General features: G+C 46.2%; 1 protein-coding gene and 1 long non-coding RNA gene across 4 annotated transcripts in view; one reads left to right on the plus strand and one right to left on the minus strand.

Moving 5' to 3' along the window:
- Positions 1–5,530: 5,530 nt before the first annotated feature.
- LOC140695697 (uncharacterized) lies at positions 5,531–22,221 on the plus strand. Its single transcript, XR_012071502.1, has 3 exons — positions 5,531–5,940; positions 17,346–17,434; positions 21,573–22,221. It is a non-coding gene; the product is annotated as an uncharacterized lncRNA (long non-coding RNA).
- Positions 6,490–24,752, minus strand: part of NIM1K (NIM1 serine/threonine protein kinase) — a 58,769-nt gene continuing 40,506 nt past the window's right edge. For all 3 annotated transcript variants that reach the window (XM_006207697.4, XM_072958717.1, XM_072958716.1), the window contains 2 exons: positions 9,991–10,259; positions 6,490–7,359 (listed from right to left, as the gene is read on the minus strand). In XM_006207697.4, the coding sequence (XP_006207759.1) occupies positions 6,610–7,359; positions 9,991–10,259 (1,019 nt within the window). In that variant the 3' untranslated portion in view covers positions 6,490–6,609. The remainder of the gene's footprint in view (positions 7,360–9,990; positions 10,260–24,752) is intronic.

Genomic DNA, 24,752 nt, shown 5'->3' on the forward strand with positions numbered 1-24,752 from the left:
TGTTTATTTTATGAACAGTAATGAATATATAGGATTAACACTGGGCAGAAATCAAACAGTTGCAAAACAGCTACTTTTGACCCTCCTGTGATTTAGTTAAAAACACTTCATCTCGTATCTGCTGTTTGAGTTGTTCTGAAACACTATGAAGTAGAAGGTGGGAGAGCAAGGAATATAACAAGATCTTCAAACAATTTAGAGCTATGTAATCTTGACATAAAGGTAAACACTTAAATTTGTAGCAGCTGCTCTTAATTAAATCATAGTTTCCAATTTTTGTCCTAATTGATGGTGGAAGGAAATAAATGACCTGTGATTTTTTTCCCTCAAATTATTACAAAGGCAGTACTGTGGTGCTAAAGATTATGAATACCAATCCTCAGGAAGTTTATGTATCATCAAGGCTCAGGCTTATAATAATAAATGCATTTTCATTTTAAATGTTTAGAAGTAAAAAACAAGGAATTCATCTTTTACTTTTGCCTTACTTCATCAATGTGCAGGTATCTATAGTAAAAATAAAAAAAGGGTTTTGAACTAATTTTGCAAAAGCTTCCCTTTGCCTCCAGGTCTTTTTATATGCTATTAAACTAGCACCACCAACCCATCTTAGCAAAATCTTGTTGATCTTTGGGGTCTCAGCTCAAGATTTGCTTCCTCCCTGAAGGCTATCTGGACTACCTTACTCAGTAGTAAGCAATTCTCACCCTATGTATCAAATTCCTTACTGGCTTGCAAAGTGTTGAGAGATCTGACCTTGCCTGCTGGAGCTCAGCACTACACCCACTAAGGCTTACTATGTTTTCATCCACCCTGTCTTCGTTCCTCTAACGTGCCAAGTTTATTGCAGCCTTAGAGCCTTTGATCTATGCATCAGAAACCTTGGGCCCCACATCAGTCCTCTGCCTGCCTTATTCTCTAGCCACAGTAGTGGCAACTGCATACAGTCTTTGACCAGGATCTCAGAGACCGATGGCACCTCCCTCTGGAGTCCTGCTACCTACGCCTCGCTTTCGTCTCACCGTGATGCAGGATTCCCACAGGAGTCATCTGGTACTCAAAATTTCACAGCCCAGGAGTGCAGAGAAGTTAAGTTCCCATGAGGCCACCCTTAACCAAGAATGGACCCTTCCTTACTTGCTAGTAGATAAATGCTTCCTCCTTTCCCTCCCCTGGGCAGACACTTCTGAGAAGTACTCCAGAAGTTGCCTCAGAAGATCCTGCAGCATCAACTACCAGTTGCCTCTGGCCCGTTTGGCAATACATCCTTATATTGGCTTGCCTCTTTTACATTTCACTCCTGCATCATGGGATCATTAACCACATAAATGACTTGCAAGCTTTTGTTTCATGCTCTGTTCTTTTGGAGAATGCAGGCTAATACAATTGGTACCTAGAATAGCCCTATAAAGCAGACCTTCAGGATAGGAGGTTGGAGCTGGTTTACTGACCAGTCATGACAAAAACCCTGTTGCTGTTTGTAGTAGACAGAATGGTTCCCTCACCCACCAAAGATCTCCCTCCACCTCTGGGATCTGTGAATTTGTTACCTGACACGGCAAAAGCAAATGTGAATAAGGTTGAGGACCTTGAGATGGGGAGATTATCCTAGGTTGTCTGGATAGGCCCAAACTATCACAGGGGTCCTTAAAAGCAGAGAACCTTGCTGGACTGTGGACAAAGGGATATGTGACTATAGAAAGATGATCAAAGAGGTGGAATGTTGCTGACTTTGAAGATGGGGGAGGGGGACCACGAGCCAATGTGGGCCACCTCTAGAAGCAGGAAAAAATGAGAAAATGGGTTCTCCCCTAGAGTCCCCAGAAAAGAGCCCAGCCCTGATGGCCACTGTGATTTTAGCCCGAAGAAATCCATGATGGACTTCTATCTCACCAAACTGTCAGATAATAAATGTATGTTGTTTTAAGCCACTACATTTGTGGTAGTTTGTTAGAATATCAACAGAACACTAATGGGCTGTTGGTAAGCAGGATGTTGACCCCACTGGCCTGCAGGAGCAGCACAGTTACCACCAAGACTGTCAAGTCATCTACAAGCATAGATGGAAGATGAGATGTTGGATCATGCAGTGACCTGAATGGTGTGGGGGGCAATGAAAAAGGCTCTGGGTTTAGCTAGCTTTTATTGACTGCTTTGGCAGCCTGGGGGAAAAAATGACAGGTTTAAGTCAGTCAACTGTCAGCTCTAGGCACACCCAAAGCTCGCGGGCCTTTGTGGCAAGCTAAGGAGAACCTTCTCTCCTGCAGCAGAGAGGAAACTACCTAAAACAGGTGCAGGATCTATTTGTAAGGTTGGCTGAGCTGCAAAGCAGATATGATACTCAGTCTTGACAATTTTCCTTTATCAAAGTCAGGGCCCCGATAGCCATAGTGGGACACTGCAGCCTGAAAAGGGTGGACAAGCCTGCGAACGGTGAACACTAGGCTTCCCCTAATGTGGGGCTGGCAGGGGCAGCTGGTACTTCCTTTCTCGAAGGGCCTGTCCAGCCAGGTGTCTGGTGAGGCGGATGCCTGAGGATGATGTTTGACCTCGAGTTCTTACAATTCTCCAAACCAAGAACTGGCCGTGTCTCAACACCGCCTGAGCAGAGAAACACAACCTCTGTCAGGAGGAAATACTTAGACACTGAAGGAATGGCAGAACCTAGCTACTCTGCTACTGTTGGGAACCAGGGGGAAAAGTGTGTGTGGGGATCTTGAGGGTGTTGAGCCAGGGATGGAGGTTGAGGAAAGAATATGAGGCAGGATAACGGAGAGTTTATTATCACAGAAGAATTCACCCATGACCCGGAGTGAGGGACACTGAAGCTGGTCCTAATATTACTGCTGGGATGGCTACTGAGGCCTGGACATGAGTATGGCATCCAAATAAGGTGGAGATGGTGGAACTGCTATGCCACAGGATTAAGGAAAAGGTCAGAAAGTTCCACGAGGTGTGAGTGTTAGAACGGATTCATTATGTGAGCCTGAAGAACCACCCAAGTTCCCAGGAGGCCACTGCCTTCACTAAGGCAATAAAGATGGTGCTGGGGCTGGGGCACCAGCATAGAGACAAGCCCAGTGATGGCTGCCCATTGCAGGCAGGGGTTGACAGCAGGAGACACTGTCATGGAACTGGCCATGCTGTTATCAGTGGGGATAATGGGATTCCAGAATGGCAGGGGCCATGTATTATTACTTGTCAGGGGCAAGGTGGATAGAATATAATGGACAGTAAGGCGGGACTGGGCATCAGGGTGCCTTGATCTTCAGGGCTTTGTGACAATGGCTAATAGATCACAAAGTTCTGAGTGACAGTTTGCTAGAGTATTATTTCACTTGTATAACCAAAAAGAGAAAGAAGAGAAGCAAGCTGATGAGCAGAAGGCTGGTGTAGCCTGTCACAATGAGAAAATTATGGTTCCAGACCTGAGTTAATTTACAGATTCAGTGCACAGTGAAGGGGGGAGGCCAGGACCTCTTGAAGAAAGGCCTTGTTGCCGCAAGTATATATGATATGCATACACCCAGAATGTTTAAGGGCTGTTGGATTAAAAAGTGTAAGCTGAAAAGGACACCTGGGAACCTTGAGTACCATTGCGGCCCTATGTGTAGGGAGGGGAGATGGGGGCCTATGGAAATCAGGTGATGGATGGAGTTCTGGCCAAAGTCTATCTCACAATAGGGGTTTCATCTTCGGGTCCTTTCTCTGGTCTCCAAGTACATCTTTGGAATAAATACATTTAGACCCTTGATATGTGGTGTAAGAGCCATTACAGGAGGAGGAGCCACATGGAAACCTTTGAAACTACCCTCTCATCAGCCATGTTAGTACATCATGAGCAATCACAGGAGGAAATGCAGCCGTCAGGGGCACCATTAGAGATTTTAGAGGACACAAAGGTAATGGGCCCCATCATAACTTCATTTAACTTATTCATCAGACTCCTCAAAAGAGCAGATGGCTAATGGAGGAGGATGGTGGACTGCTGCTGATCTCAGTTGTAGCTGCCATGCTGGATGTGGTATCTACTCAAAGACTCTGGCATTGATACGCAGCTATTGTTTTGGAAAATGCATTCTCATTTTTCATCAGCATGGAGGAGTAAAAGCAGTTCATGTTTTTTTCTGGGATGGAAAGAGATTCTCATTTACTCTATTGCCCCTAGGCAATGTTAAATCTGCTCTAGGTCACAAGATAGTCTAAAAGGACCTTCATCATCTTGCTATTCTGCAGAACATTATGCTGGTCTACCACACTGTGACAGCATGCCAGGTAGATTTGGCATCAGAAAGTGGCAAGTACTCCAGATGCCCTACCACAACTTACATGTGCCAGAGTGTGGCTGATAAAATCCATGGAGAATCAGGGGCATGGCCACATAGATGAAGTCTTTAGAGCCAATGACCTGGGGCACGCCTACATATTCCTTCTACAGTAAAGGACAGTTTGTTGCACCTTGTACCCCTTAGCACTGAGACAGAGGCACAGGGTTTAGTAGGCCTCTCTGGGTTTTGGGAGAATATATATTGTCCTTGGCATATTCCTCTAACCTATTTATCGGGCTGCTGATTTCAAGTGGATGACACAGAAAAAAAAGATCTACATCAGTTTCAGGCTTCAGTGCCAACAGTATTGCTACTCTGACTTATATACGTGACACTTAGGAATACTGTGTGAAGTCTCTGGCACCCAGAGTTTACAGCACAGCCCTGCAGGGTTCTGGAGTGAGGCCATGCTTTCTGCACGTGACCGTGGGATCTACTCTTACTGTATACCTCAAAACCAGAAGCGGCCAGCGTAAGTCAAACAATGGAGTAGCTCAGCAAAGGCACCGCTCTGTGACAGTGCCCTGCAGGGCTGGGGTGATGGCCTCCAAGGTTCAGTACCCATGATTTCACAATGTGTCCCTTGCTGTTAAATACGCAGGGCTGGGAACCAATGGGCAAAAGTAGGGTTGACTTTTCTCACCATCACAATCAGTGACCCACTTGAAGAATTTGTGCTTCTCTTTCCTACAACCTAGGCTTGGCTCGATGAAAGGTTTTGGTTCCTGGGAGAAGGGGAATGCTTTCACCAGGGGACTCCACAGGGGTCCAGTGAATTGGAATGTAGGCTGTCACATGGTCACTTTGGGATGCCCATGCCAGTTGACAAGCAGGCAAAGAAAGGAGCTCTTATAGTGGTGGGAATTCCTGACCCTGATTTTCATAAGGAGCTAAAGAGGAGTGTGTGTGTGTGTGTGTGTGTGTGTGTGTGTGTGTGGAACCCAAGTGTTACTTTGGGGCCTTATAATAATAGTGAAGAGGCAATTGCAGCAACCATGGCCCAACAGAGCAAGGCACCTAAGGGTTCAGATCCTTTGGTGAGAAAGGTCTGGGTCATAGCACCCAATCTAGACCAGCTGAAACTCTGGCCAAAGGTGAGGGTGATGGAGGAAGGAGGTAGGAGTCAATTATAGCCTCGGGACCAGCTGCAGTAATGACTGTAGCTCAGTGGTTTTCAAAGCATGGTCCCTTGTTTAGCAGCATCACCACCACCTGGGAACCTATTAGAGATGCAAATGCTTGGGCTCCACCTCAGAGGCACTGACTCAAAAACTCTGGGGATGGGGACTCACGGTCTAGTTTAACATGACCCCCAGGTAATTCTGATGCCCTGGAACTGGAGAACCGCCACTGTGCCTTGTTCTGCTAATCTTACTGCATTAAGTCCTCCCAGTCCTCACGCCTTGAAAGAGACTGACTGCAGTGGATTGGATTTAACAGAGGAAGGCTCTGAGGAGAGCAGGACTGGGCTGTGTTAGACAGCGGCTGTGCACTGCCTCACATCCTTTCAGCCACACTTCTTCCTCCAGCCACCGATGCAGCGACCATCTCCATGCAAGTTTGGAAGCTTCATGCAGGTCCTCCTTGAACCGCATCTTGTCCCAGAGCTAAGGTATGTACCTCTTACTTCCCACCCCAGGGCTCTCCCTGTTTCTCTCCCCTGCTCCTTCCCCTTGCTCTCTGGGGTCACTTCCCAAATAAACTGCTTTACCTGCTGCCTTTGTCTTAGGCTCTGTTGGGGAGGAACCCAATCTAAAGCCACTTGCTGCTTAGAATACTCTTGGCTGGCTTTTCAAGAGTCACTCCTGCTTCTTACTCAGATCTCAGATTGTCATCTACTCATACTGGCCTAAGATCTAGTGCAAAGTAGCAAGTCTCTGATGTCAGATCACTGTATTTGAATTATCTGCATAGCATCTATCACAGATATTCAAAAAAATTTTTTGTTAGTGTTTTTGTTTAGTGCTAGAATATCCTGCACGAGAGGAAGGACCTGACTTTTTTTTTTTTTTTTTGGTAGCAGCTTAAACAGTGTCTTCTGGCACACAGGCACTGAATAAATATTTCTCAATCAAATGAATGAATACTAGTTTGAGAACAAGACAAGATTGCCAATCAAGCCAGAATCTGAGCTAATAGACATTTTTTGTGTGGGGGAAAATGCATATCTTAAATTGAAATTTATTTAAAAATTACAAAAATGTCTTCACTCAAGTAGTCAGTGAAAAAATTTAAAAGCAGCAACAATGATCTTGGTTAATTACCAGCAGTCTGATGCAATTTATAAAATTGAACAAAATTTAGATGTGTGTCTTATGCCTCTGTAGACACGGGACCCTTTCTTTAGGTCTCTGTCTTTAGGGTCTGGTAGTATCATGACTGGGACACTTTCCAAGGCCTTTTTCTTCTGGACTCTATGCAAAACGATTCGATAGACGCCTGTGATGGAGCTTCGGGCATCTCGCCCTTGGTTATTTCGAATGTGCTCTTCCGTAATGCCCAAATGTTCTAAAGTGCTTTTGACCTCATTTTCCTCTTCTTTGAGGGTGCTGGTTTCCGACAAGTGTTTGGGATCCAGCTGGAAAGGTTCCAAAGGGGTGGGGTACGGCACCCCTTGCATCCATTCGTTGTTCATGATGGAGTCGATCCCGTACCGGTCGGCGGGGACCGGCTGCAGGACGCCCCGGATGAGGCGGAGGCAGGGCTCCGACACGTGCGCAGGCACGCTGTACACGCCCTCCAGGATGCTCTTCTTCAGTTTGGCCACGGTCTCCGCCCGAAATGGCATGGTGCCCGTCACCATGAAGTACAAAAGCACCCCCAAGGCCCAGATATCCACATAAACGCCGACGTAGTGCTCGTCTCGAAAAAGTTCGGGCGCAGCGTAGGGAGGAGACCCACAAAAAGTGTTCAGCATTTCACCTTTTTTACTTACTGTGCTGAATCCAAAATCGCCCACCTTCACACAGGTATTATTGGTATAGAACACATTTTCCGCTTTCAGATCTCTGTGAATAATTTGGTTTTCATGCTGTGGAAGAAGACATGGGGGAAAAGTCATTTTCGAAGTAAAATATCAACATTAAAAACGCATCAGTTGTTCTTAAACAATGAGGTGACGATGGCATAACAACAGATATCCTGTGGAGATGAACTTAAGTCACTGCTGCCCTGTCCTAAGCTTTAGCCAAATGTAACACCCATACCCTCCAAACAGACCAAAGCTTCTATTCTGTGGGGTGAGGGTTGCAGCCTGTCCCACATGTGTGGACTCAGGAGTTAGTGCCAGAAATAAGACCCAGATCTGTGACACAACAAAACAGTAATCCTACATTTTTGAGAACATATATAGGTTTTCCTGGCTGAGGGATTTCTTGACTAGGGCCAGCCCCTAAAAGGTGTGGACCCCTACCCCAACTCTCCACCCATGCTCCTTTGGGTGGGCTCCTTTATCTTCACATTATTCAGTAGAAGGGAGGGCGCTGTATTTTGCAAGTTTCCCCACCCTTGCATTCTGCATCCAGACAATCTTGAAGACCCTCAACCAGTTCAATGCCAAGGGTTCTTGAGAAATGACTTAATGTTCCTTTTCCTGATGGACCTCTTGGGGCAAGAATCCAGGCTTTGGAGCCTGACATCTTGGTTAACTCTAGGTTAAACCATACCAGCTGTGTATGCAAGTGTCAGTTTCTCTCCTTCTTTATAAAATGGGACACTGATAAACCACCTTGTGAGGCTGCGGTGAGAACAGTATGTGATGCTGTATCTGCAGAGTTCAGCATGGTCCCAGCATGTAGCAAACATACTTGATAAAATCTGGATAAAATCTATGTCTACCATTCACCCTGCCTCTTTCTGGAGACCAGAGAACTGGGAGAAAAGTCAGGGTGTAGAGCCTCAGTCTGTACCATCTACTGCTGGATCCTCTTCTGCTCTCCCTCCAGGTCTCTTTTCCAAGTAGAATGTGGAAGACTCTGCCCATGTGCTCTATTGCCTGGTACGGATCTGGCTAGTCCCTGGCTAGGGAAAGTTCACCCCAGCGCAGGGCCACTCAAATAACGACTGGTGGGACCACAGGTCTGAAACACCCGCCACCATTGCACTCAGGCTCTCCTTCCTTGCTCACTTCTTCTCCTGCCCCCCTCCCTCCCAGCTGCTATCTTGGGCCCTCAGGTCACTATAACCTGCTAATTATTTGGTCAGGAGGGCACTGATCCTGGTTCTTGTCTCACAATGTCCAGGCAGAGGAGCAAACTAGAAGCAGCCTCTCGGCTAATACAGACCCCAGGCAGTGTCTCTTCCTGCCAGCCGGACTGAGATCTGGGTAAAGAGGGTGGCCAAAACTTTTGCACTAACGGAGTAGTCGAAGTGGAAGTCAGGTCTGCCAGGCAGATTCCTATGTGCCCAGCAATATGGCCAACAATAGAGAGGGCACAGAAGAACCAGTTCTTGGAAGAACTGGGGAGTGTGCTTAAGGAGTCCAGATTCATCTAAAGAAATAATCAGAGAATTAAAGTAGAATGACACAATTGAGTGTTAATGTACTGAACACAGAGGCAGCAAGAGCCAGAGGGGTTCACTGAAGGTGTGAAAGATTAGCATGAGTTGACAGGAGACTGAAGGAAGTTCCACAGAGAGAGAGACAGAGCTGAGCTGGTCACCAAGTGTGGATAGGATTTGGAATGTGAGATGTAGTAAGAGGGGAGAGGGCATCCTAGACACAGAGTCACGAAGACAAGGCCAAGGAGCAGTGAGAAGTCAACTCTCCGAGTGGTCAAGGTGGTTTTGTGGGCAGTCGTGGTGGTGGTGGATATGGTGGCCGTGGGGATGGCTACAATGGATTTGGTAATGATGGACGCAATTTTGGAGGTGGTAGAAGCTACAGTGATTTTGGCAATTACAACAATCAATCTTCAAATTTTGGACCCATGAAAGGAGGAAACTTTGGAGGCAGAAGTTCTGGCCCCTATGGTGGTGGTGGCCAACACTTTGCCAAACCACGAAATCAAGGTGGCTATGGCGGTTCCAGCAGCAGCAGCAGCTCTGTCAGTGGCAGAAGGTTTTAATTACTGTCGGGGAACAAAGCTCAGCAGGAGAGGAGAGCCAGAGCAGTGTCAGGGAAGCTATAGGTTACAACAGATTTGTGAACTCAGCCAAGCACAATACTCATGTGTATGGGCAAAAAAAACCTCGAGGACTGTATTTGTGACTAATTGTATAACGGGTTATTTTAGTTTCTATTCTGTGTAAAGCATTCCAACCAAGGGTTTTTAATGTAGATTTTTTTTTTGCACCCATGCTGTTGATTGCTAAATGTAATAGTCTGATCATGAATAAATGTGTCTTTTAAAAAAAAAAGTGGAAGGTGGGGTGGGAGAAATGGGTGTGGCCAGGGAGTGGGGGATGGTCACCCCGCTGCTCAGAGTGACTCCTGCCAACTTCTGCGGAAGCCAGGAGGCTGCTGGGCAACTGGAGCTTCTGGGTGTTGCTTCAGAGGCAAGGAGCTTGATCCCAGCCAGACCTCTGACTCTCACAGAAGGAACTGCGGTCTGCCCTTGTAGGACTAGCACCCTCTGGGATGCTTAGATGTTGGTAGACTGAAGCCCCACACTCCCGTTGTGGGTAAGAACAGAAGCAAGACTTGCTCCCCGCCCCTGCTCACCATGTGCTTCACAGCAGACACAATCTGGGAGAAGATGAGCTTGCTTTCTGATTCTGAGAACTTCCCTTCGGTGCTGATTTTCCCAAAGAGCTCCCCACCGCCTGCATACTCCATCACCAGGTGGAGCTTGGAGAGGGTCTCCACGACTTCATAAAGGCGGATGATGTTGGGATGGTGCAATTTTTCCATGCTGGAGATTTCGCGTGATAGCAGCCTTTGGGTTTTCTGGTCTAACTTGGTCTTGTCCAGGATCTTAATGGCCACCTTTTCTGGAAAAAAAAAAAAAAAAACAAAGGATGTGCCTGAGTTCATAAATATTTAGAACTGGAAGGGACCTAGATTGGTCCCTTTATTTTACTAGACACAGAGGTGAAATGACTGTTTCCAGCTTTTGAGTTCAACATCAGTGCTGGTCCCTTGGATTGGTGTAACTCTACTGTGTACAGGTTTTAATGCCAACTTCTGCCTCCCAAAGAGGTTTCAGTTTGGTAAGCTTTATCCAGTTTTCTGGATGAAGTTAAAGCACCTTAGCCAACAGAGTCCCTCTTGATGAGACCCAAGCCACCTTTTCAGTCTCATTGTCCGTCACTCTTGTCCATGGTCCCCACTGCCCCTTCAGTTCAAACACTACAGAACAATTTGCTGTTCACTGAAAAGTTGATCCTTCAAGGCCAGCCTCACAATAGACCCCTTAGAGGAAGCCTTCTATGACACTTGTTCCAGGAAGATGATGACATCCAGTTTCTGTGTATTCTCTGTACTGTAATCTCAGCACATTAACTTATAAATATTGACTCCTCACCTGTCTCCTCCTCCTACCCCCTTCCCTGCGTGGGCTATGTTTGATCTGATTTTGACTTTGTGGGTGCCTGGCACACAATGTGTCAGGACTGGAAGCATCAGTGCTCAGTGTGCTGCTGGTGGAAGAACTAATTGGCACAATGGTTCCAGACTATAGTTTGATATTATGTATTGAGAGCCTTAAAAATGGTCACACGCTTTGACCTTTTCACTTTTGGCAATTCCTCTTAAAGAAATAACCTGACTCATGTACAAGATTGCTTGTGTAAGAAGACTTCTGTGATACTGAGTACAGCTTAAGCATCCAGCAAAAGAGACGGTGTGTGGTTCATCCATCGGTATAATGCTACACACCATGCAGTGAAAAAATAATGATGTTGATCTTTATTTACTGATATGGAAAGATGCTCAATATAGAACAAGTGAGGAAAAACACAAAGATGCATTTGCATAGAAAAAAGAATCTGGCACCAAATGTTTAGAATAGTTATTTTATTAGTAGAGGGATCATGATGGTTTTCCTTTAATTTTTTTGACTCATCTGTGTTTTCTAATTTCCCTACAATTAATTGTACAGTTAACATAGATTAATTGTGTAGTAAAAGTGGTTAATACTTGAAAATGAATGAATCCCTACTGCAGAGTAAAACATCATTAATTTTTTGGTTCAAAGGGACCAGTCTTTCTATTAGATAAGAAAGAATTTCCCAGACAAGTAAACGGGAAGAACAGGATGGCAGAGCGCCTGTTTGACCTACTTGCAAAATAACTGTTTAGAAGAACTTTGGCACAGTGGTTACGGGCATGAAAATGGAAGCTGCTAGTTTAAAAAAGAGTATTATCGATTTATTTAAGTAGGTCCCTTAAAACTTCTGGAAGGGAAGAGGCAGGGTTTGCTGGTGCCTGATGTGGCCACGCTTGCTCTAGGGGAGGCAATACCCAACAGAACCATCAGGGCTCCTGTGACTTTGGCAGGCAGTCGTCTCAGGGGTGAACCGCCACCACCAGTCCCCCGGGGCTTGCTTTCTTCTTGGTCAAGTCTTTTCTACTGTTGAGTCTTTAGGATTATGATGCCCTTTTAGCTGTTTACTTGAAACAGAAACTCTGGTTTTGGGTGGCCTGTTAGGCGAGCTGCTATTTTAAGGAGTAGAATAATGAATTCCATCCTTCAGTCTGGCAGCTTGCCTGCAGAAGAGGCCACCCTCCTCCCGGTCCTCCCCAGCGGCAGGCGCTGAGCCAGATGTCTGTTGAGGTGCAGGTCCCTCCCTGCCGCCCCTCCCCACCGCGGCCGCTGCACGCACTGCTCCCCACACTGTCAGCACCCAAGAATCCAGGTCCCACGTGGCTCAGGATGCTGCCACAAACCTCCTTCAAGCTCAATCCTAGTTTCAGATTGTTTCTATTTTCTATTCAAGTGGTTCTTTAGAAAAGGCTGCCCTCCTAGGGCTGGGATCAGAGAGTGAGGCAGGAGAGGAGTGGTGAGAGGGAGGACTTCCTTAAATTCTGCACCCCTCAGAACACAAACAAAAGTTCTGCACCCTAGACGCCTGGATGGTGTCACTCTAGTCCCAACCTGTTTTCTCCACTTTGTGTTAAATCATATTATAGTCACGCCTCATAACATAAAGTATAATCATATAAAACATTTAAAAAGCCCTGGTATTCCGAATTGTCACTGAGTGGTAGAAACTGCTATTCCATGAAGAACTAGGTCTCTAATTCCACTCGTTCAACAAATGTTCAGGGAGTACCTGCTATGCACCAGGTGGTGAAAAGGACAGATACTGTTCTTACAGCCAGTGAGAAAGACTTTGAAAAAAAGCCCTTATTACAGGTGTAGCACATGTTAGGAAGGGGCACAGATAGGAGAACAGAGACCCCCCCCCCAGAGAAAGGACACTTGCACTGTGACCAGGTGAGGAGGTGGTCCCAACACTTGGCCGTGGGAGTGGGACGTATAACAGGTCTGAGCGCAAGGTCACATTTGTGTTTGAGTATCTGAGAGGTGCCCACTATGCTGGACACAGAATGTGCGGTGGCTTGGGGAGAGGGGGTTCTAAACCAGCCTCGAGCAGTAGGTATGCATCAGATTATCCAGAGCCTTGGGAAATGCAGCCTTGGGGACGAGAGGATAAAGAAATAGGTGATGGAGGTTAAGAGGTACAAACCTCCAGTTACAAAATAAGTCACGGGGATGTGATGTCTAGCTTAGGGAATATGGTCAGTAATATTGAAGTAACTTTGTATGGTGACAGATGATTTATCGTGAGGATCATTTTGTAATATACAAAAGTATTGAATCACTACTTGAAACTAATACAAGACAGAAAGTTAATTATACTCTGGTTTTTAAAAAAAGATGCCCCTTTTTTAGGGCCATGGGAAGACATTACAAGGTTTGAAGGAAGAGCGTCATAATCTGATTTCCTTTTTGGAATGAGTACCCCAGCTGCCATGTGGGGATGGATAGAAGCAGAGGAAGCCTGAGAACAGGGAGGTGGTTTCTTGATCACAGAGAGGACTCTCTCAGTAGTGGCAGAGGGGAGAGAGAGAAGAGGAGAAACTGAAGAGGTAAACCTCCCCTTTCTCCAAATCTGGTGAAAAGACTGACACAGGTCCTGCCTAGGGCAACACATTCCTTAAATCAGGTCTTATAAACTCTAGTCTCTAGGGCTGAGAGTGGAAATAAGGTGACGAGCTTATTGTAAGGCAATAGGGAGTAGTGGGGACTGTGGGGAGTCCTGGGGAGTACGTGCCCCAGTGCAGAGGGGCAGCTGCTACTGAACTCCAGGCAATTGTGACTGTTCAGAATGTAGACTCAGTGTGGTCAAATCTGATTTTTTTCTGAGAGAAGCCAGACATCTGAATTTTAATGCAATCATTCTAATCATCAAGTGTCAGCAACCAATTCAAATTTTCAAACCTGGAGTGGACCAAGCAAAATCTGTCTTTAGGATCAAAGGGACAAGGGGAGAAAGCAGATATTGAAACCTAGAGAGTGTTGTGTAGAGAAAACTACCTTGAAAGGAGCTGAGACCGTCCTTCTTGATGTACAGCCGACCTGAGTCAATCTCACAGTCCGGCTAGGAGAACGGATCTCAGTCTCTCCCTCTCCTTCCTTTGATCCCCTGCAAGGGATGCTTACAGACCAAAGGCAACCGGAACCCAGAGGACTAAAGAGACGATGTAGTCTGGGACAGAGTGCAGACAAAGGGGGGGGGGCGGGGAATGCATCTGGGGAAGCAGATGGAAGGTATCGCGCACGCAGGCTTGGAAGGTAAGAGTGTGGATGCAGTGGAGCATAAAACAAGGGATGTGCCCTGAGTCTGGGGGTCAGGGTGGATTTTTCACTTTCCCTGGAGTCAAGGTGTTAACTAGAGGAAAGCAGGGAAGATGTGATAAGGAGATAAGGAGAGGTTCTAATAGCAGGGATTTGGTGCAGAGAAGATCTTAAGGCAGGAGAGACCCTCCCAAGGTAGGATAATGCTCTAGACACTTTTTTGATTGGCTTCCTTTACTAATAAAACATTTTTGAGCACTGCTGTAAATGTAAATTATATGCATGCACTAATATATACACTTTAAATATATATAATCATGGAAATGAAAAATATATACTTACAAATAAATATAAAACAGAAGTTCTAGTATTTTCTTCTCTCACCCCAGTGGGCATCCCCACTTTTGCACCCCTTGGGGTGAGTGTACCCTACTTTGGCAATTGCTGCCTTGAGGAACTGAAAGAAGAGAGTGGAGCTGACACATGGCGAATGAAGGAAAATATAAGTCAAGATGAGGCTAGAGAGTCAGCCAGGGCCAAGGTCTGTGAGGCACTCTTTGCACCTCAGATTAAGAGCAGTAAGAAACTGCTGGAAGGTTTCAGGCAGAGAGCTAGCTACACGATTGGGCTTGCACTTTCTAAAAGGTCACTTCTGGCTGTAGTACGGAGAATGAGATGAACATGGATAATGGAGACAAGTGACAGCAGCTTAATCCAACGAGGCAAGGGCAAGATATTTAGGAGGGAACAACAGGACTTGATGTTCAACCAAGGCTTAGGGTTGAAGAAGAGGTCCAGGTTTCTGGCCTGAGTAAGTGGGAGGATGGTGGCATTCACTTTATCATTGTCAGCATGGCTCTGTATACACCCTCAACAGCCCTGCTCTCTCTCCTTGCGTTTACTCAGCAAAACCACACCCTGGGTGAATCCAGCTTCCCACCTACTTTCTGCCTGCACCTGTGCAGCGGCTGTGACGGCTTAACTCACTTTGAATTCATGATCTCTGATTTCAGGTGGGGCTTCAGCGCTCCTGGCAGACACACTGAATTTCCCTAGTTCAGTAGTGCTCCTGCACTTTTAGATGACTCTTTTATTTCTTATCTCTCGTCAAATCTCTTAATACTTTCTCTCCTTGCTCATAACTTTGATGACTTTGATCTTTATCTTACTGAGTAAAGAACGTGATAGAAGAGAATTTCCTCAAGTTCTTTTTTTCTACCACGTCTTCCAACCCACCTGAATCTGTGTCCATCAACTCTGTCTTCCTTCCTGTTCCTCTGCATAAATGGTCCCTGCTCGTATCTAAGGCCTAGCTAAGACCTCTACATGTTGAATAGATTCCATCTACTCTCATCTACTCAAGGCATCCAAAATTTCTTCCTTCTCTCCTGCGTCATCAATGTTAACCTTTCTTCTGGAGCTTTCCCATCAGCATATATTCGTGCTATTTACCCATCTTAAAAACATTTTTTCCCCAACAAAAATGCATACATGTTGCCAAAAGACTTGTCCTAGAATGTTCAGAGTAACATTGTTCACAAGAGCCCTGAACTGGAAACTGTCCTCATATTCATCAACAGTAGAATGGATAAATATCCATACAATGGATTGCCAAATAGCAATGAGAATCAAGCATCTAAACTACATAAGTAACACGGATGGTTTTCACAAACTTAATATTCAGCAAATGAAGTAAGACAAAAGAATACATACTGTATGATTCCATTTATATTAAGTTTAAAACAGGCAAAAGCAACTGGTGTGATGTTAGAAGTCAGGACAGTGGTTGCACCTGAGGATGAAGTGAACAGAAGTGGGGAGCAGGAGGGGGCCTCTGAAGTCCTGGAAATGTTCTCCTTCTTGACCTTGGTGGTGGTTGCAGAGTCTTTTGGTTTGGAAAATTCATTTAGCTGCACACTAAAGTGATTTTCACACTTCTATTTTGTAGTTATGTATGTTAAACATACAAAAAAGAGTTTGTGAAAAATCACAAAAGAACCTCTCTTGACTCCATTTCTCCCTCCAGCATCAGAACTCTTTTCACTCTCTTCATAAGAAAATGCCTTTAAAAAGTTGGTTCTATGTCTTGGTCTCCAGTTCTCCCCTCATCACGTCCTGAACCTGAGTGATTAGGCTACTGAGAATGCTCTTCTCAGGGTCACCAATGACCTCCGAGTTGCTAAAACCACGGTCTGTTTTCAGGCTTCATCCTCCCTCCTTGAAACACCTTTGTCACTTGGTTTCTAGGACAACACACGCCCCTGGTTTTCCTCCTACCTCTTGCCACTTCTTCTAAAGCTCCTTTGCTGTGTCCTTTTCCTCCTCCCTGCCTCTAAAGGTTGGATTCCTGAAGGCTTAGTCCTTGGACATCTCTACAGTCACTTCCTTGGTGATTCCAGAAGCATAAATACACCTGCCTACAAGACCTCGCCACTTAGTTGTCTCAGTTTGGGTTCTGACAAAAGTAGATCATGAGGCAAGGATTCAAGTTCCAGTAGCTGATGAGAGGTGACCCCAGGAAACAGTGGTAGAAGAATGAGGAAGTGACAGAGGAAAGGAAAGGCAGCCAATTAAGGATGAGTCCCTAAGCAAGTTGCCAGTTAATCCTTGTATCACTGTTAGCATAACTGACACAATCTTGGGTCCACATAGTTCCTCCTGCCCTTTCAGTGACCCTACCCAGGACTGTACTGTGTGGCAAATCACTTCTTCGTCATCAAGGGCTTTGTAGTCAATAGATATTGTTTAATGATCATTAGGTCCAGGTGGCACCTATGCTCTGTTAGCCCCCAAACAATGATGAAGACCTTCACTGACATATTCCTGGAGCCCACGAGACTAGTTACCCATTCAATCATCTTGACTTAGGGATGCCCATCTGATTTCCAAGCACGTACCCCCATCCATACCCTAGGTTAACTACAAAATTGTCCCAATAGCCCATCAGCAGTGTGGAGTGCAGCTGAGAATGTTTTTGGATTGCTGTCCACCAATGCCACGCTGTGAGTATGTTACCCTATAATAAACTGACCCCTTGATTATACGGAGCTGCCTGCCTCATTTTTCAGTCTCAAGATACTGTCTCAGTTCCGTGGGCACTTTTTGTTCCCTCCATCCTCTAATAATCCTGCTGCAAGTTATCATGCCTGAGTTTTATCACCGAGAAGAGTGAGAGAGCTCGGATATTCGTACATCAACTGCTGCCAATAAGTGGTTGCTGGCTGCTCCCGGAGGACGTTAACGTCCCTGTGTTTCTGGTTTCCCACGCATGCAGGAAGAGCAGCTCCAGAAGCTAGAGAAAGCCCAGAGGCAAAGAGATGGAGACCCTAGCATTTGAAGGTCCAGCCTGCGTGCCCTGAAATGGTAAGACCCATGGAGACGTGGGCGAGGCAGTGACAGCACCTGCTATGTATGTGTAATAGGCACGTCCCACATAATGTGTTCAGTACTGAGCTCCTCAGCTCCCCAACCCCGAACCCACTTCTCCTACCATCTTTTCCCAGTTTCAGTAAATGGAAACTCTGTTCTTGCTGTTGTTCAGAACAAAGACCTTGAGTAACTGACTCTCTGCTTCCCTTTCAATCTGTCAGCAAACCTGTTGTCTCTACTTCTAAATATAGCCAGAATCCAGCTACTTCTAGGCATTTCACTGCTCCCCTCCTGGTCCAAGCCACCAGTCTCTCTTGCCTGGATTATTCCAATAGGCTCCTAACTGATCTCTCCTTTTCTGCCTGTGACCCTTGCACTCTGTTTTCAACAGAGCAGCCAGCGTGATCCTATTAAGCGTAAGCCAGGTCGTGTCACTTCTCCGCTGCCCCAAAGGGCTCTGGTTTCCCTCAAAGCCAAGCCGAGGTCCTTGCTATCCCATGTTGCATATTACCCCTACATGATCTGGTTCCTGCTACCCTCTGCCGTCACCAACCTCGGTTTTCTCAGGAGTATCACAGGCACGCTCCCACCTTGGCTCTCTTCTGCTGGCTGTCCCCTCTGCCTGACCACTTTGCCCCACGGACCTCCATGACCAGCATCCTTATTTCCTTCAGTTCAAAAGTCATCTCCTCAGGGAGGCTGTCCCTGGCCAACTTATCGAAAACTGCAGCCCCAAGTGCTCCCTGTCCTTCTTCCTGCTCTATCTTCCTTCTGGTCACTTATCACTACATAACATACTGATTGATTTGACTGACTTTTGCCTTCTCCCCACTGGAATATAAGCTCCCTGGGACAGAGACAGTTGTCTATTCTGTTCACTGCTGCATCTCCAGTCCCTAGAGCAGTGCCTGTCACAGGCTAGATGCTCAACAAATATTTGTTGAATGAATGATCTCATCTAATGCCCACAAGAGCCAGGATAAGAATCACCATCACAGTGTAACTCAGTGTTGCACCTTGCTTTTTCCTTTACTGTCGTGTCCCGTGCCTCCTCTGTGTTACCGCAGACTCTTGATAATCGTGATTTTTTTTTAATGGCTGTGTAACATCCGTTCAGTGTGTATGCTTTAATGCACTTGAGCATTCCTATACTGTTGGATCATATAAATTATTTTCAGTCCTTTGCCTTATAAATAAGGAACACTTTTTGTTACAATAATAGTGGGCTTATTTTTAGGATGGATTCTCCAAAGCTACTAACTAGCCATTTTTAAAGCAAGAAAACGTAATTTTAAACTGCTGTTTTAATGAATGGACTCAAGAAGAGGAATCACTTCTTAAAAACCAGCGAGCCTTCTTGACTGAGCTTTACTACAGCCTGTGTTTGTCCCCCAACCCTGTCCTTCTAGGAGACTAAAGTGTAAAGAGCCTGCCAGAGAGCACTGCCCTACCTTGCCCCTCCCATACCCCTTCCCCGCTACCCCTGGATTTTCAGGGGAAGCTATGAAACTAACTTAATTCACCAAGTACTCATTGACTGTTTATTATTTATAATGTGTCAGACAGCTCTAAGGATCAATATGTTAGTGCCTGACACGAAGGAGCCTGTAACCAGGACACATAAGACTTTCACTCGACCCTGGGTTTGTTAAGCCCCAAATCTCCATTTCTCGTGTGTGCTTTCTCCTGGGCCCCGATGTGGTCGTTGGGCTCCTGTCCTCCATGACCTCCATGTACCTCCAAGTCTGTGCTTCCAAATCTGTACTCTCAACTCCATTTCTACTCCCCCATTTACTACTCACTACTAAGTCATTAGCGCCGGAAACCTAAGAGTCATCTTTCATTCTTCTCTCCCTGTCCCCTCTGCTCTTCCCCACGCAATCGACCACAGGGTTTCCAATATTCTAAAATGTTTTTCAAGTGTGTCTCCTTCTCTCCATCCTCACTGTCACTTCCTTAGTTGAGACGGACATTGTCATTCATCTGGATCATGAGACTACTATTTTATTCTGACACCCCCCTCACTGAAATAATGAATAATGAATCACTCTTATTAATTGCTTGCTTAAAGCTCCTCAATGGCTCCTGATACCTAAGTGACAAAATCCAAATGTGCAGGAAGATTCTCCACGGTCTAGTTGCTGCCTTCATCACCCACCGAATCTCCCACGACCCTCTAGGTGCATCCCCTGCCCCAGCTTCATGGAATCACTTTAAAATCCCCAAGTACTCTGCACCCTGGCTCATATCTCCATTCACTTTGCATCCTCTCTTTTGGCCTGGAGCCCACTTTCCCTGTGTCCTGTAGAATTTCCCCACCAACCTCAAGACCTAGCACAAGCCTTTCCTGATCAACTGACCCTTTCCTGCTCTCAGGCACAGTCGAGCACCCCCTCTGTGGCTCCCTCTGCATCAGATCAGTCGTCAACCATCTGTCTTCACTGCCTCTGTGAGTTCCTATCAGACAAGAACTGCATCTTATTTGTCTTTGTTAAGGCCCAGAACAAACTATGGGCACAGGAGAGTTTATTGTATTTTTTAAAAAGAGGTGTGAATGAACTAATGAATAAATAAATGACAGAGAAGAAGAAAGGGTTCTAGAAACAGGAGACTAGAGTAACAGAGAAGAAGGCCGGGGAAGAAGGGGTCAGGAAGGGCAGCAACAGAGAGGGACAGGCACCCGTGGCCTCTTTTACTTTTGTCTGTGACAACAGATGGGACATAAAATATTCAGAAGCTGAGTGGTTCACCTCCTTTGAGGAATTTCTAATCAGCCTAAGGGGGGACTCACGATGGCTTCCGCCTGCTCTATCAGCTTGCAAGGCTCAAGGGAGTCTGAGCTGTTAGCTATAAAAATAAACTCCGGCCAGCAGGAGCTACTGAGGCTCTTCTCCGCAGGCCCAGAGTAGCTGGTGCCTTTTTTTAAACTACCGTCCTGGGAGCTGCCTCTGGCACGGAAACGCTCCGCTTTCCTGGGAGTCGCCACCATTATCTTATCCAAACGGTCCATATTTCCTGGAAAACATGATGAAAATTCTGGGCCAGTTGGCTTTGTATGGGAACCATATTTATACAAATCTCTATCCAGAGTTCGTCATCTGACGTGTCCTGGCCTCGGGACAGGGTAATTTGACATTCTCAGCAAGGCTAAACCTCTCCCAGATAAATCTCCTTCCATTACAGAGGTTAAGATTTTAAAGGAAGGGCCCCCTTGCTTTCCATCCCAGTCAGCTCAAAGTAGCCTGACGTCCTGTCTCTTTTCACAAGTCACAATTTTTCTGTCTCCACTCTGTCATCCTCCCAGAGATCCTGCCTCCTGGGTCCTGAACTGCCTTCTCTTCTTTCATCTTCACGTCAACACACATCTGGGTCTCCCCTCTTTCACAGTTCTCAGTTCCTTTCATCCCGGGCTCCCTGCAGGGTAGAACCCAGAAGACAGATGAGCACGGCACCCAGACAAGGCCACCACGGGATGCGTCTGCCAGTCAGGAGGTGAAGTTCGATTCACTGTCCTGTTGCATCAATCAGATGGGCTCAATGTCCTGCCCTTACGTTTTCTGGCTTGTTTAAATCTGCTTGTTGAACTGATTTTCCCTCCGTCTGTGCTTTTGGCCTTTCTCTCTCCCCTCTTTTGCACCCATACCATCCCATAACCGGGGGATGACACTGTACCTTTGACAATAGGGCTACTCGGTGGTGGGTGAGGAGTGAGGGGAGCATGGCAGTGAGGCCACCGAGGCTCCCATCCACACAGCAGGGACACGTCACATTCTCTGAAACTCAAAGGACTAGGATGAAGTTAACTCTGTAATTTAACGGGCAAGAGGCATTTGGCATACAAGAAGAAATTCACTACGTAGAGAACAAACTTATGGTTACCAAGGGGTAAAGGGGTGGGAAGGGCTAGATCAGGAGTTTGAAATTTGGGAAGTGGTGGAAAGGTTAGCTATGATTGTGGTGGTGGTTTCATGGGGTATACATCTATCAAAATTCATCAAATTGTATGTCTGAAATATCTGTAGTTCACTGTACAGGAATCATACCACAACAAAGGTGTTTAAAACAAAAAGAAGAAAGTCACTAGGCAAATACCAATTGCTGTCATCCCTCTTCTGTCCCCCTCCCATCACAGCCTGTCCACAGGATTAGACACCCTCTTGCTGCGGGTTCGTGGCCTTTCCTCTGCTTTGCCGGCAGTTTTCCCTGTGGTGATACATCCATCAGTTCGCTGTGCCTCTACTCTCCCTTCTCAGAGATGCTTCTGTGCCCCTCGGGGCTCTGCTGAGAGTGCAGTGGGCCGTGTGTCCCCAAAGCCTGCAGCGGACTTGACACAGGGGTGGCCCATGGCCGGCTGGGCAGTGAGCACTTATCTTCTCTCTTTAAAATCCGAGCTGAAATTGAGTGAAACTAGTGGGATGGAGATGGGTGATAAAGCTGAGTGATTACGTCGATATGGGACTGACAACAGCCATTCTTGGCCACGTGCCTTTGGATAATCAAGCAGAGAAAGCTACTCTGTAGAAAGAAGTACGGACGTGGGACACTTTCATCAAGGGAATAGCAATGATAAACCATGCGGCCCTGGAGGAAAGGGAAATGGAGAGAAGGATATCTCGAAACCTGCTCTGCCCTCCTGCTGCGGGCCCACAGGATCCCCTGCACGCGATTCACCCCCTTCAGTGCGAGCTAGGCTGAGCAGGCTTCTGTTCTGTGATACAAATGACGTGTGACTCACGCAGGCCTAAAGGACCTAGCTTTTTTGGAAAGCAGACTAATAACAGCATTTAATAAATACTTACTACGTGCTCTAAGCACGTGGTAAATATTCAATATGTAATATTTTTTAAAAATTTGCTCTTCCTAGCAATCCTATGAGGCTGATATATTCTTCAGTTAGACCTCAGGGAATTGAGGTACAGAATGGTAAAATAACTTGTTCAGGGGTTACATAGCTAGAGAAAAAAAAAAAAAGAATTGGCATTCCACCTAGGTCTGGCTGACTCCAAAGACCATGTCTCTCCACAATATTGCACTCCCTTCTGCCACTTAAAGACGGGGTGCAGCTGTCCCTTAGACACTGAACAGGGAAGGCAGGCAGAAAGCAGGCTGCAAAAGGAGGCTGTGCTGCTTCTGAGTCTTAGTGATACACTCTGCTGCTCGCTGATCGCTTCCTGTTTCCTGGGCCCTGCTGCAGACAGTGGAGGACACGATCACTCCTTGGCAGGACTGCCACAAAGGAGAAGATCGGCTGGAGAGCAGGCTGGGGTCTGGCGGGGGTCTGGTGCTGGAGGAGGCAGCGGTACCCATTTGGCCGGCTGGGCCGAGACATAGTGTGGAAGAACTGCCCCCTCCACGCTGCACCACCATCCCAAGGTAGCTTCATGCAGCGAAAAGGAAGCAGAGTTCCAATGCTGTGTCTGCTGTGACCTGGAGTGGAACAGCCACTTCTGGGCCTCCATTCTCCCCATTTGTAAAATGCAGGGGGATTAGATGAGGTCAGAGTTTCCCAAAGTGGAGCCTTGAACATTTATGGGGCCCTCGGTGATTTTAGTGCCAGGAAGCAGTCTTAAATAGCACTGAATCACAGCATCGAAATGTTATTCCCAACTCAGTTCTCCCTTAACTCTCCTAAGTAAGGTAAAGAGAAACTTTCAGATGGGTTGTTGGCATGTTTTGAGTTACTTTCAGTCACTTGGTAAGTTTCCTTTAAAATTTTGTGGAAGTTGCTAAGGGAATAAATTTTTAAAGTTCTCACCACACTGGAACTATGTGAGGTGACGAATGGATTAAAGAACCTTATTGTGATAATCATTTTGCAACTTACACAAATAAAAATTCTGGCATTGTATTCCTTAAATTTACACAGTATTATACGTCAATTATTTCTCAATAAAGCTGGAAAAACAAATAAAACTTTAAAATTTGTTTGCATTGTATTTATTTTTACCACTACCTTCTATTCATAGTTATCACTACTTTTTAATAATATGAAATTTCCTCCTGAAATAAGTTTAAATAAAAAAAAGACTTGTGCAATGATAGCTGCCATTTATTGAGAGGCTACCATGTGCCATGCACTTCGTATAAGTTATTCCTAATTTTCCCAACAATCCTAAGAATCATTATCTCTATTTTACAGCTGTGGCAACCGAGGAAAAGGCTAAGTAACGTGCATGAAACCAGATGCCCAGTAAGTGACCGAAGGAAAATTTGAAACAGATTTGTCTGATTCTGAAGCCCATGTTCTTCCCACTGTCCGACCTGCTTCCTCTCCCTGGGAATCTAACATCTGAACCCACACTCAGGAAGTAGTTCCAAGGTGGTCACGTCCAGCAGCCTTAGCTCACACTTTTGCCCCCATGCCCTATCTGCCACATTGGACACCCTCTCCTTTCTGATTCCTCTCCTGGTTGGCCTTTATCCAACTTCTCTGCCCTTCCTGGTCAAGTGGTCTGGCTCCACTTCTGGCCCCTTGTCCCCCTATGCATTTTATCTTTTTCACGCCTGCTCTAGACCACTGAAAAGGTCTGTCCCCATTAGATTTGAATTCCAGCACTAGATCTGCTTTTATGAGTAAAGTAATCACTGTCACTGGCTGCATTCTGTCAGTGCGGAATCTGAGGCTCATCGCAGTGCTGTAATTTACCCAGTAGGTCAGGTGAGTAGCTGAGATGTGAAGACATGAATCCAGACACTCAGGCCCAGAGCCAGAGAGAAGGGGACTGGGGAGCACCAATGACTTGCGTGTGTGTGTGGGTGTGGGTGTGGTGGTGATGGTGGTGGTGGTGGTAGGGGGTGTGGTGCTTTCTCTGTAGGGGCCAAAAACAGGGAGGAGAGGGGCATGGGGTTGGAGATGGGAGAAGAAAAGAAAACAAAGCTCTAATGTAAGAAAGAGCAGCCTTGCAGACCCAGTGGCAGCCTGGCTCCAAGGAGAGAAACTGTCTGTAGGGGACTCTCAGGGAGAAGGTAGGGCCCCTGGGCTTTAAAGAGTCAGTGGATTATACCAAGTTGCAAGTGATCTTTTTCTGGCTTGTAACGCCCTCATGATAATCTCCCAGCTTAGCTAATTTAGAGGGAACTTGGAGAAGTGCTCACATGGGCTGGGTCAGCAAAAGGCTACTGGGTTCTCTGCACAGCAACCCTCTGAGGCCAGAGCAGTGGGCATTGCTGGTCTAGGATCCAGAGTGACCAGAGGCCAAGCAAGAGTGGGTCTCTGGTAGAAAGCAAGCAGCCAGTCAGCAATGAGAACTAGTACAGAGCAGACTGAAGCAGGCACAGTCCTGAGATCAAGTCCCTTTTCCCAAACGGAAGA

This window comes from Vicugna pacos, chromosome 3 (genome assembly GCF_048564905.1).
Source record: "Vicugna pacos chromosome 3, VicPac4, whole genome shotgun sequence".
Taxonomy (NCBI): domain Eukaryota; kingdom Metazoa; phylum Chordata; class Mammalia; order Artiodactyla; family Camelidae; genus Vicugna; species Vicugna pacos.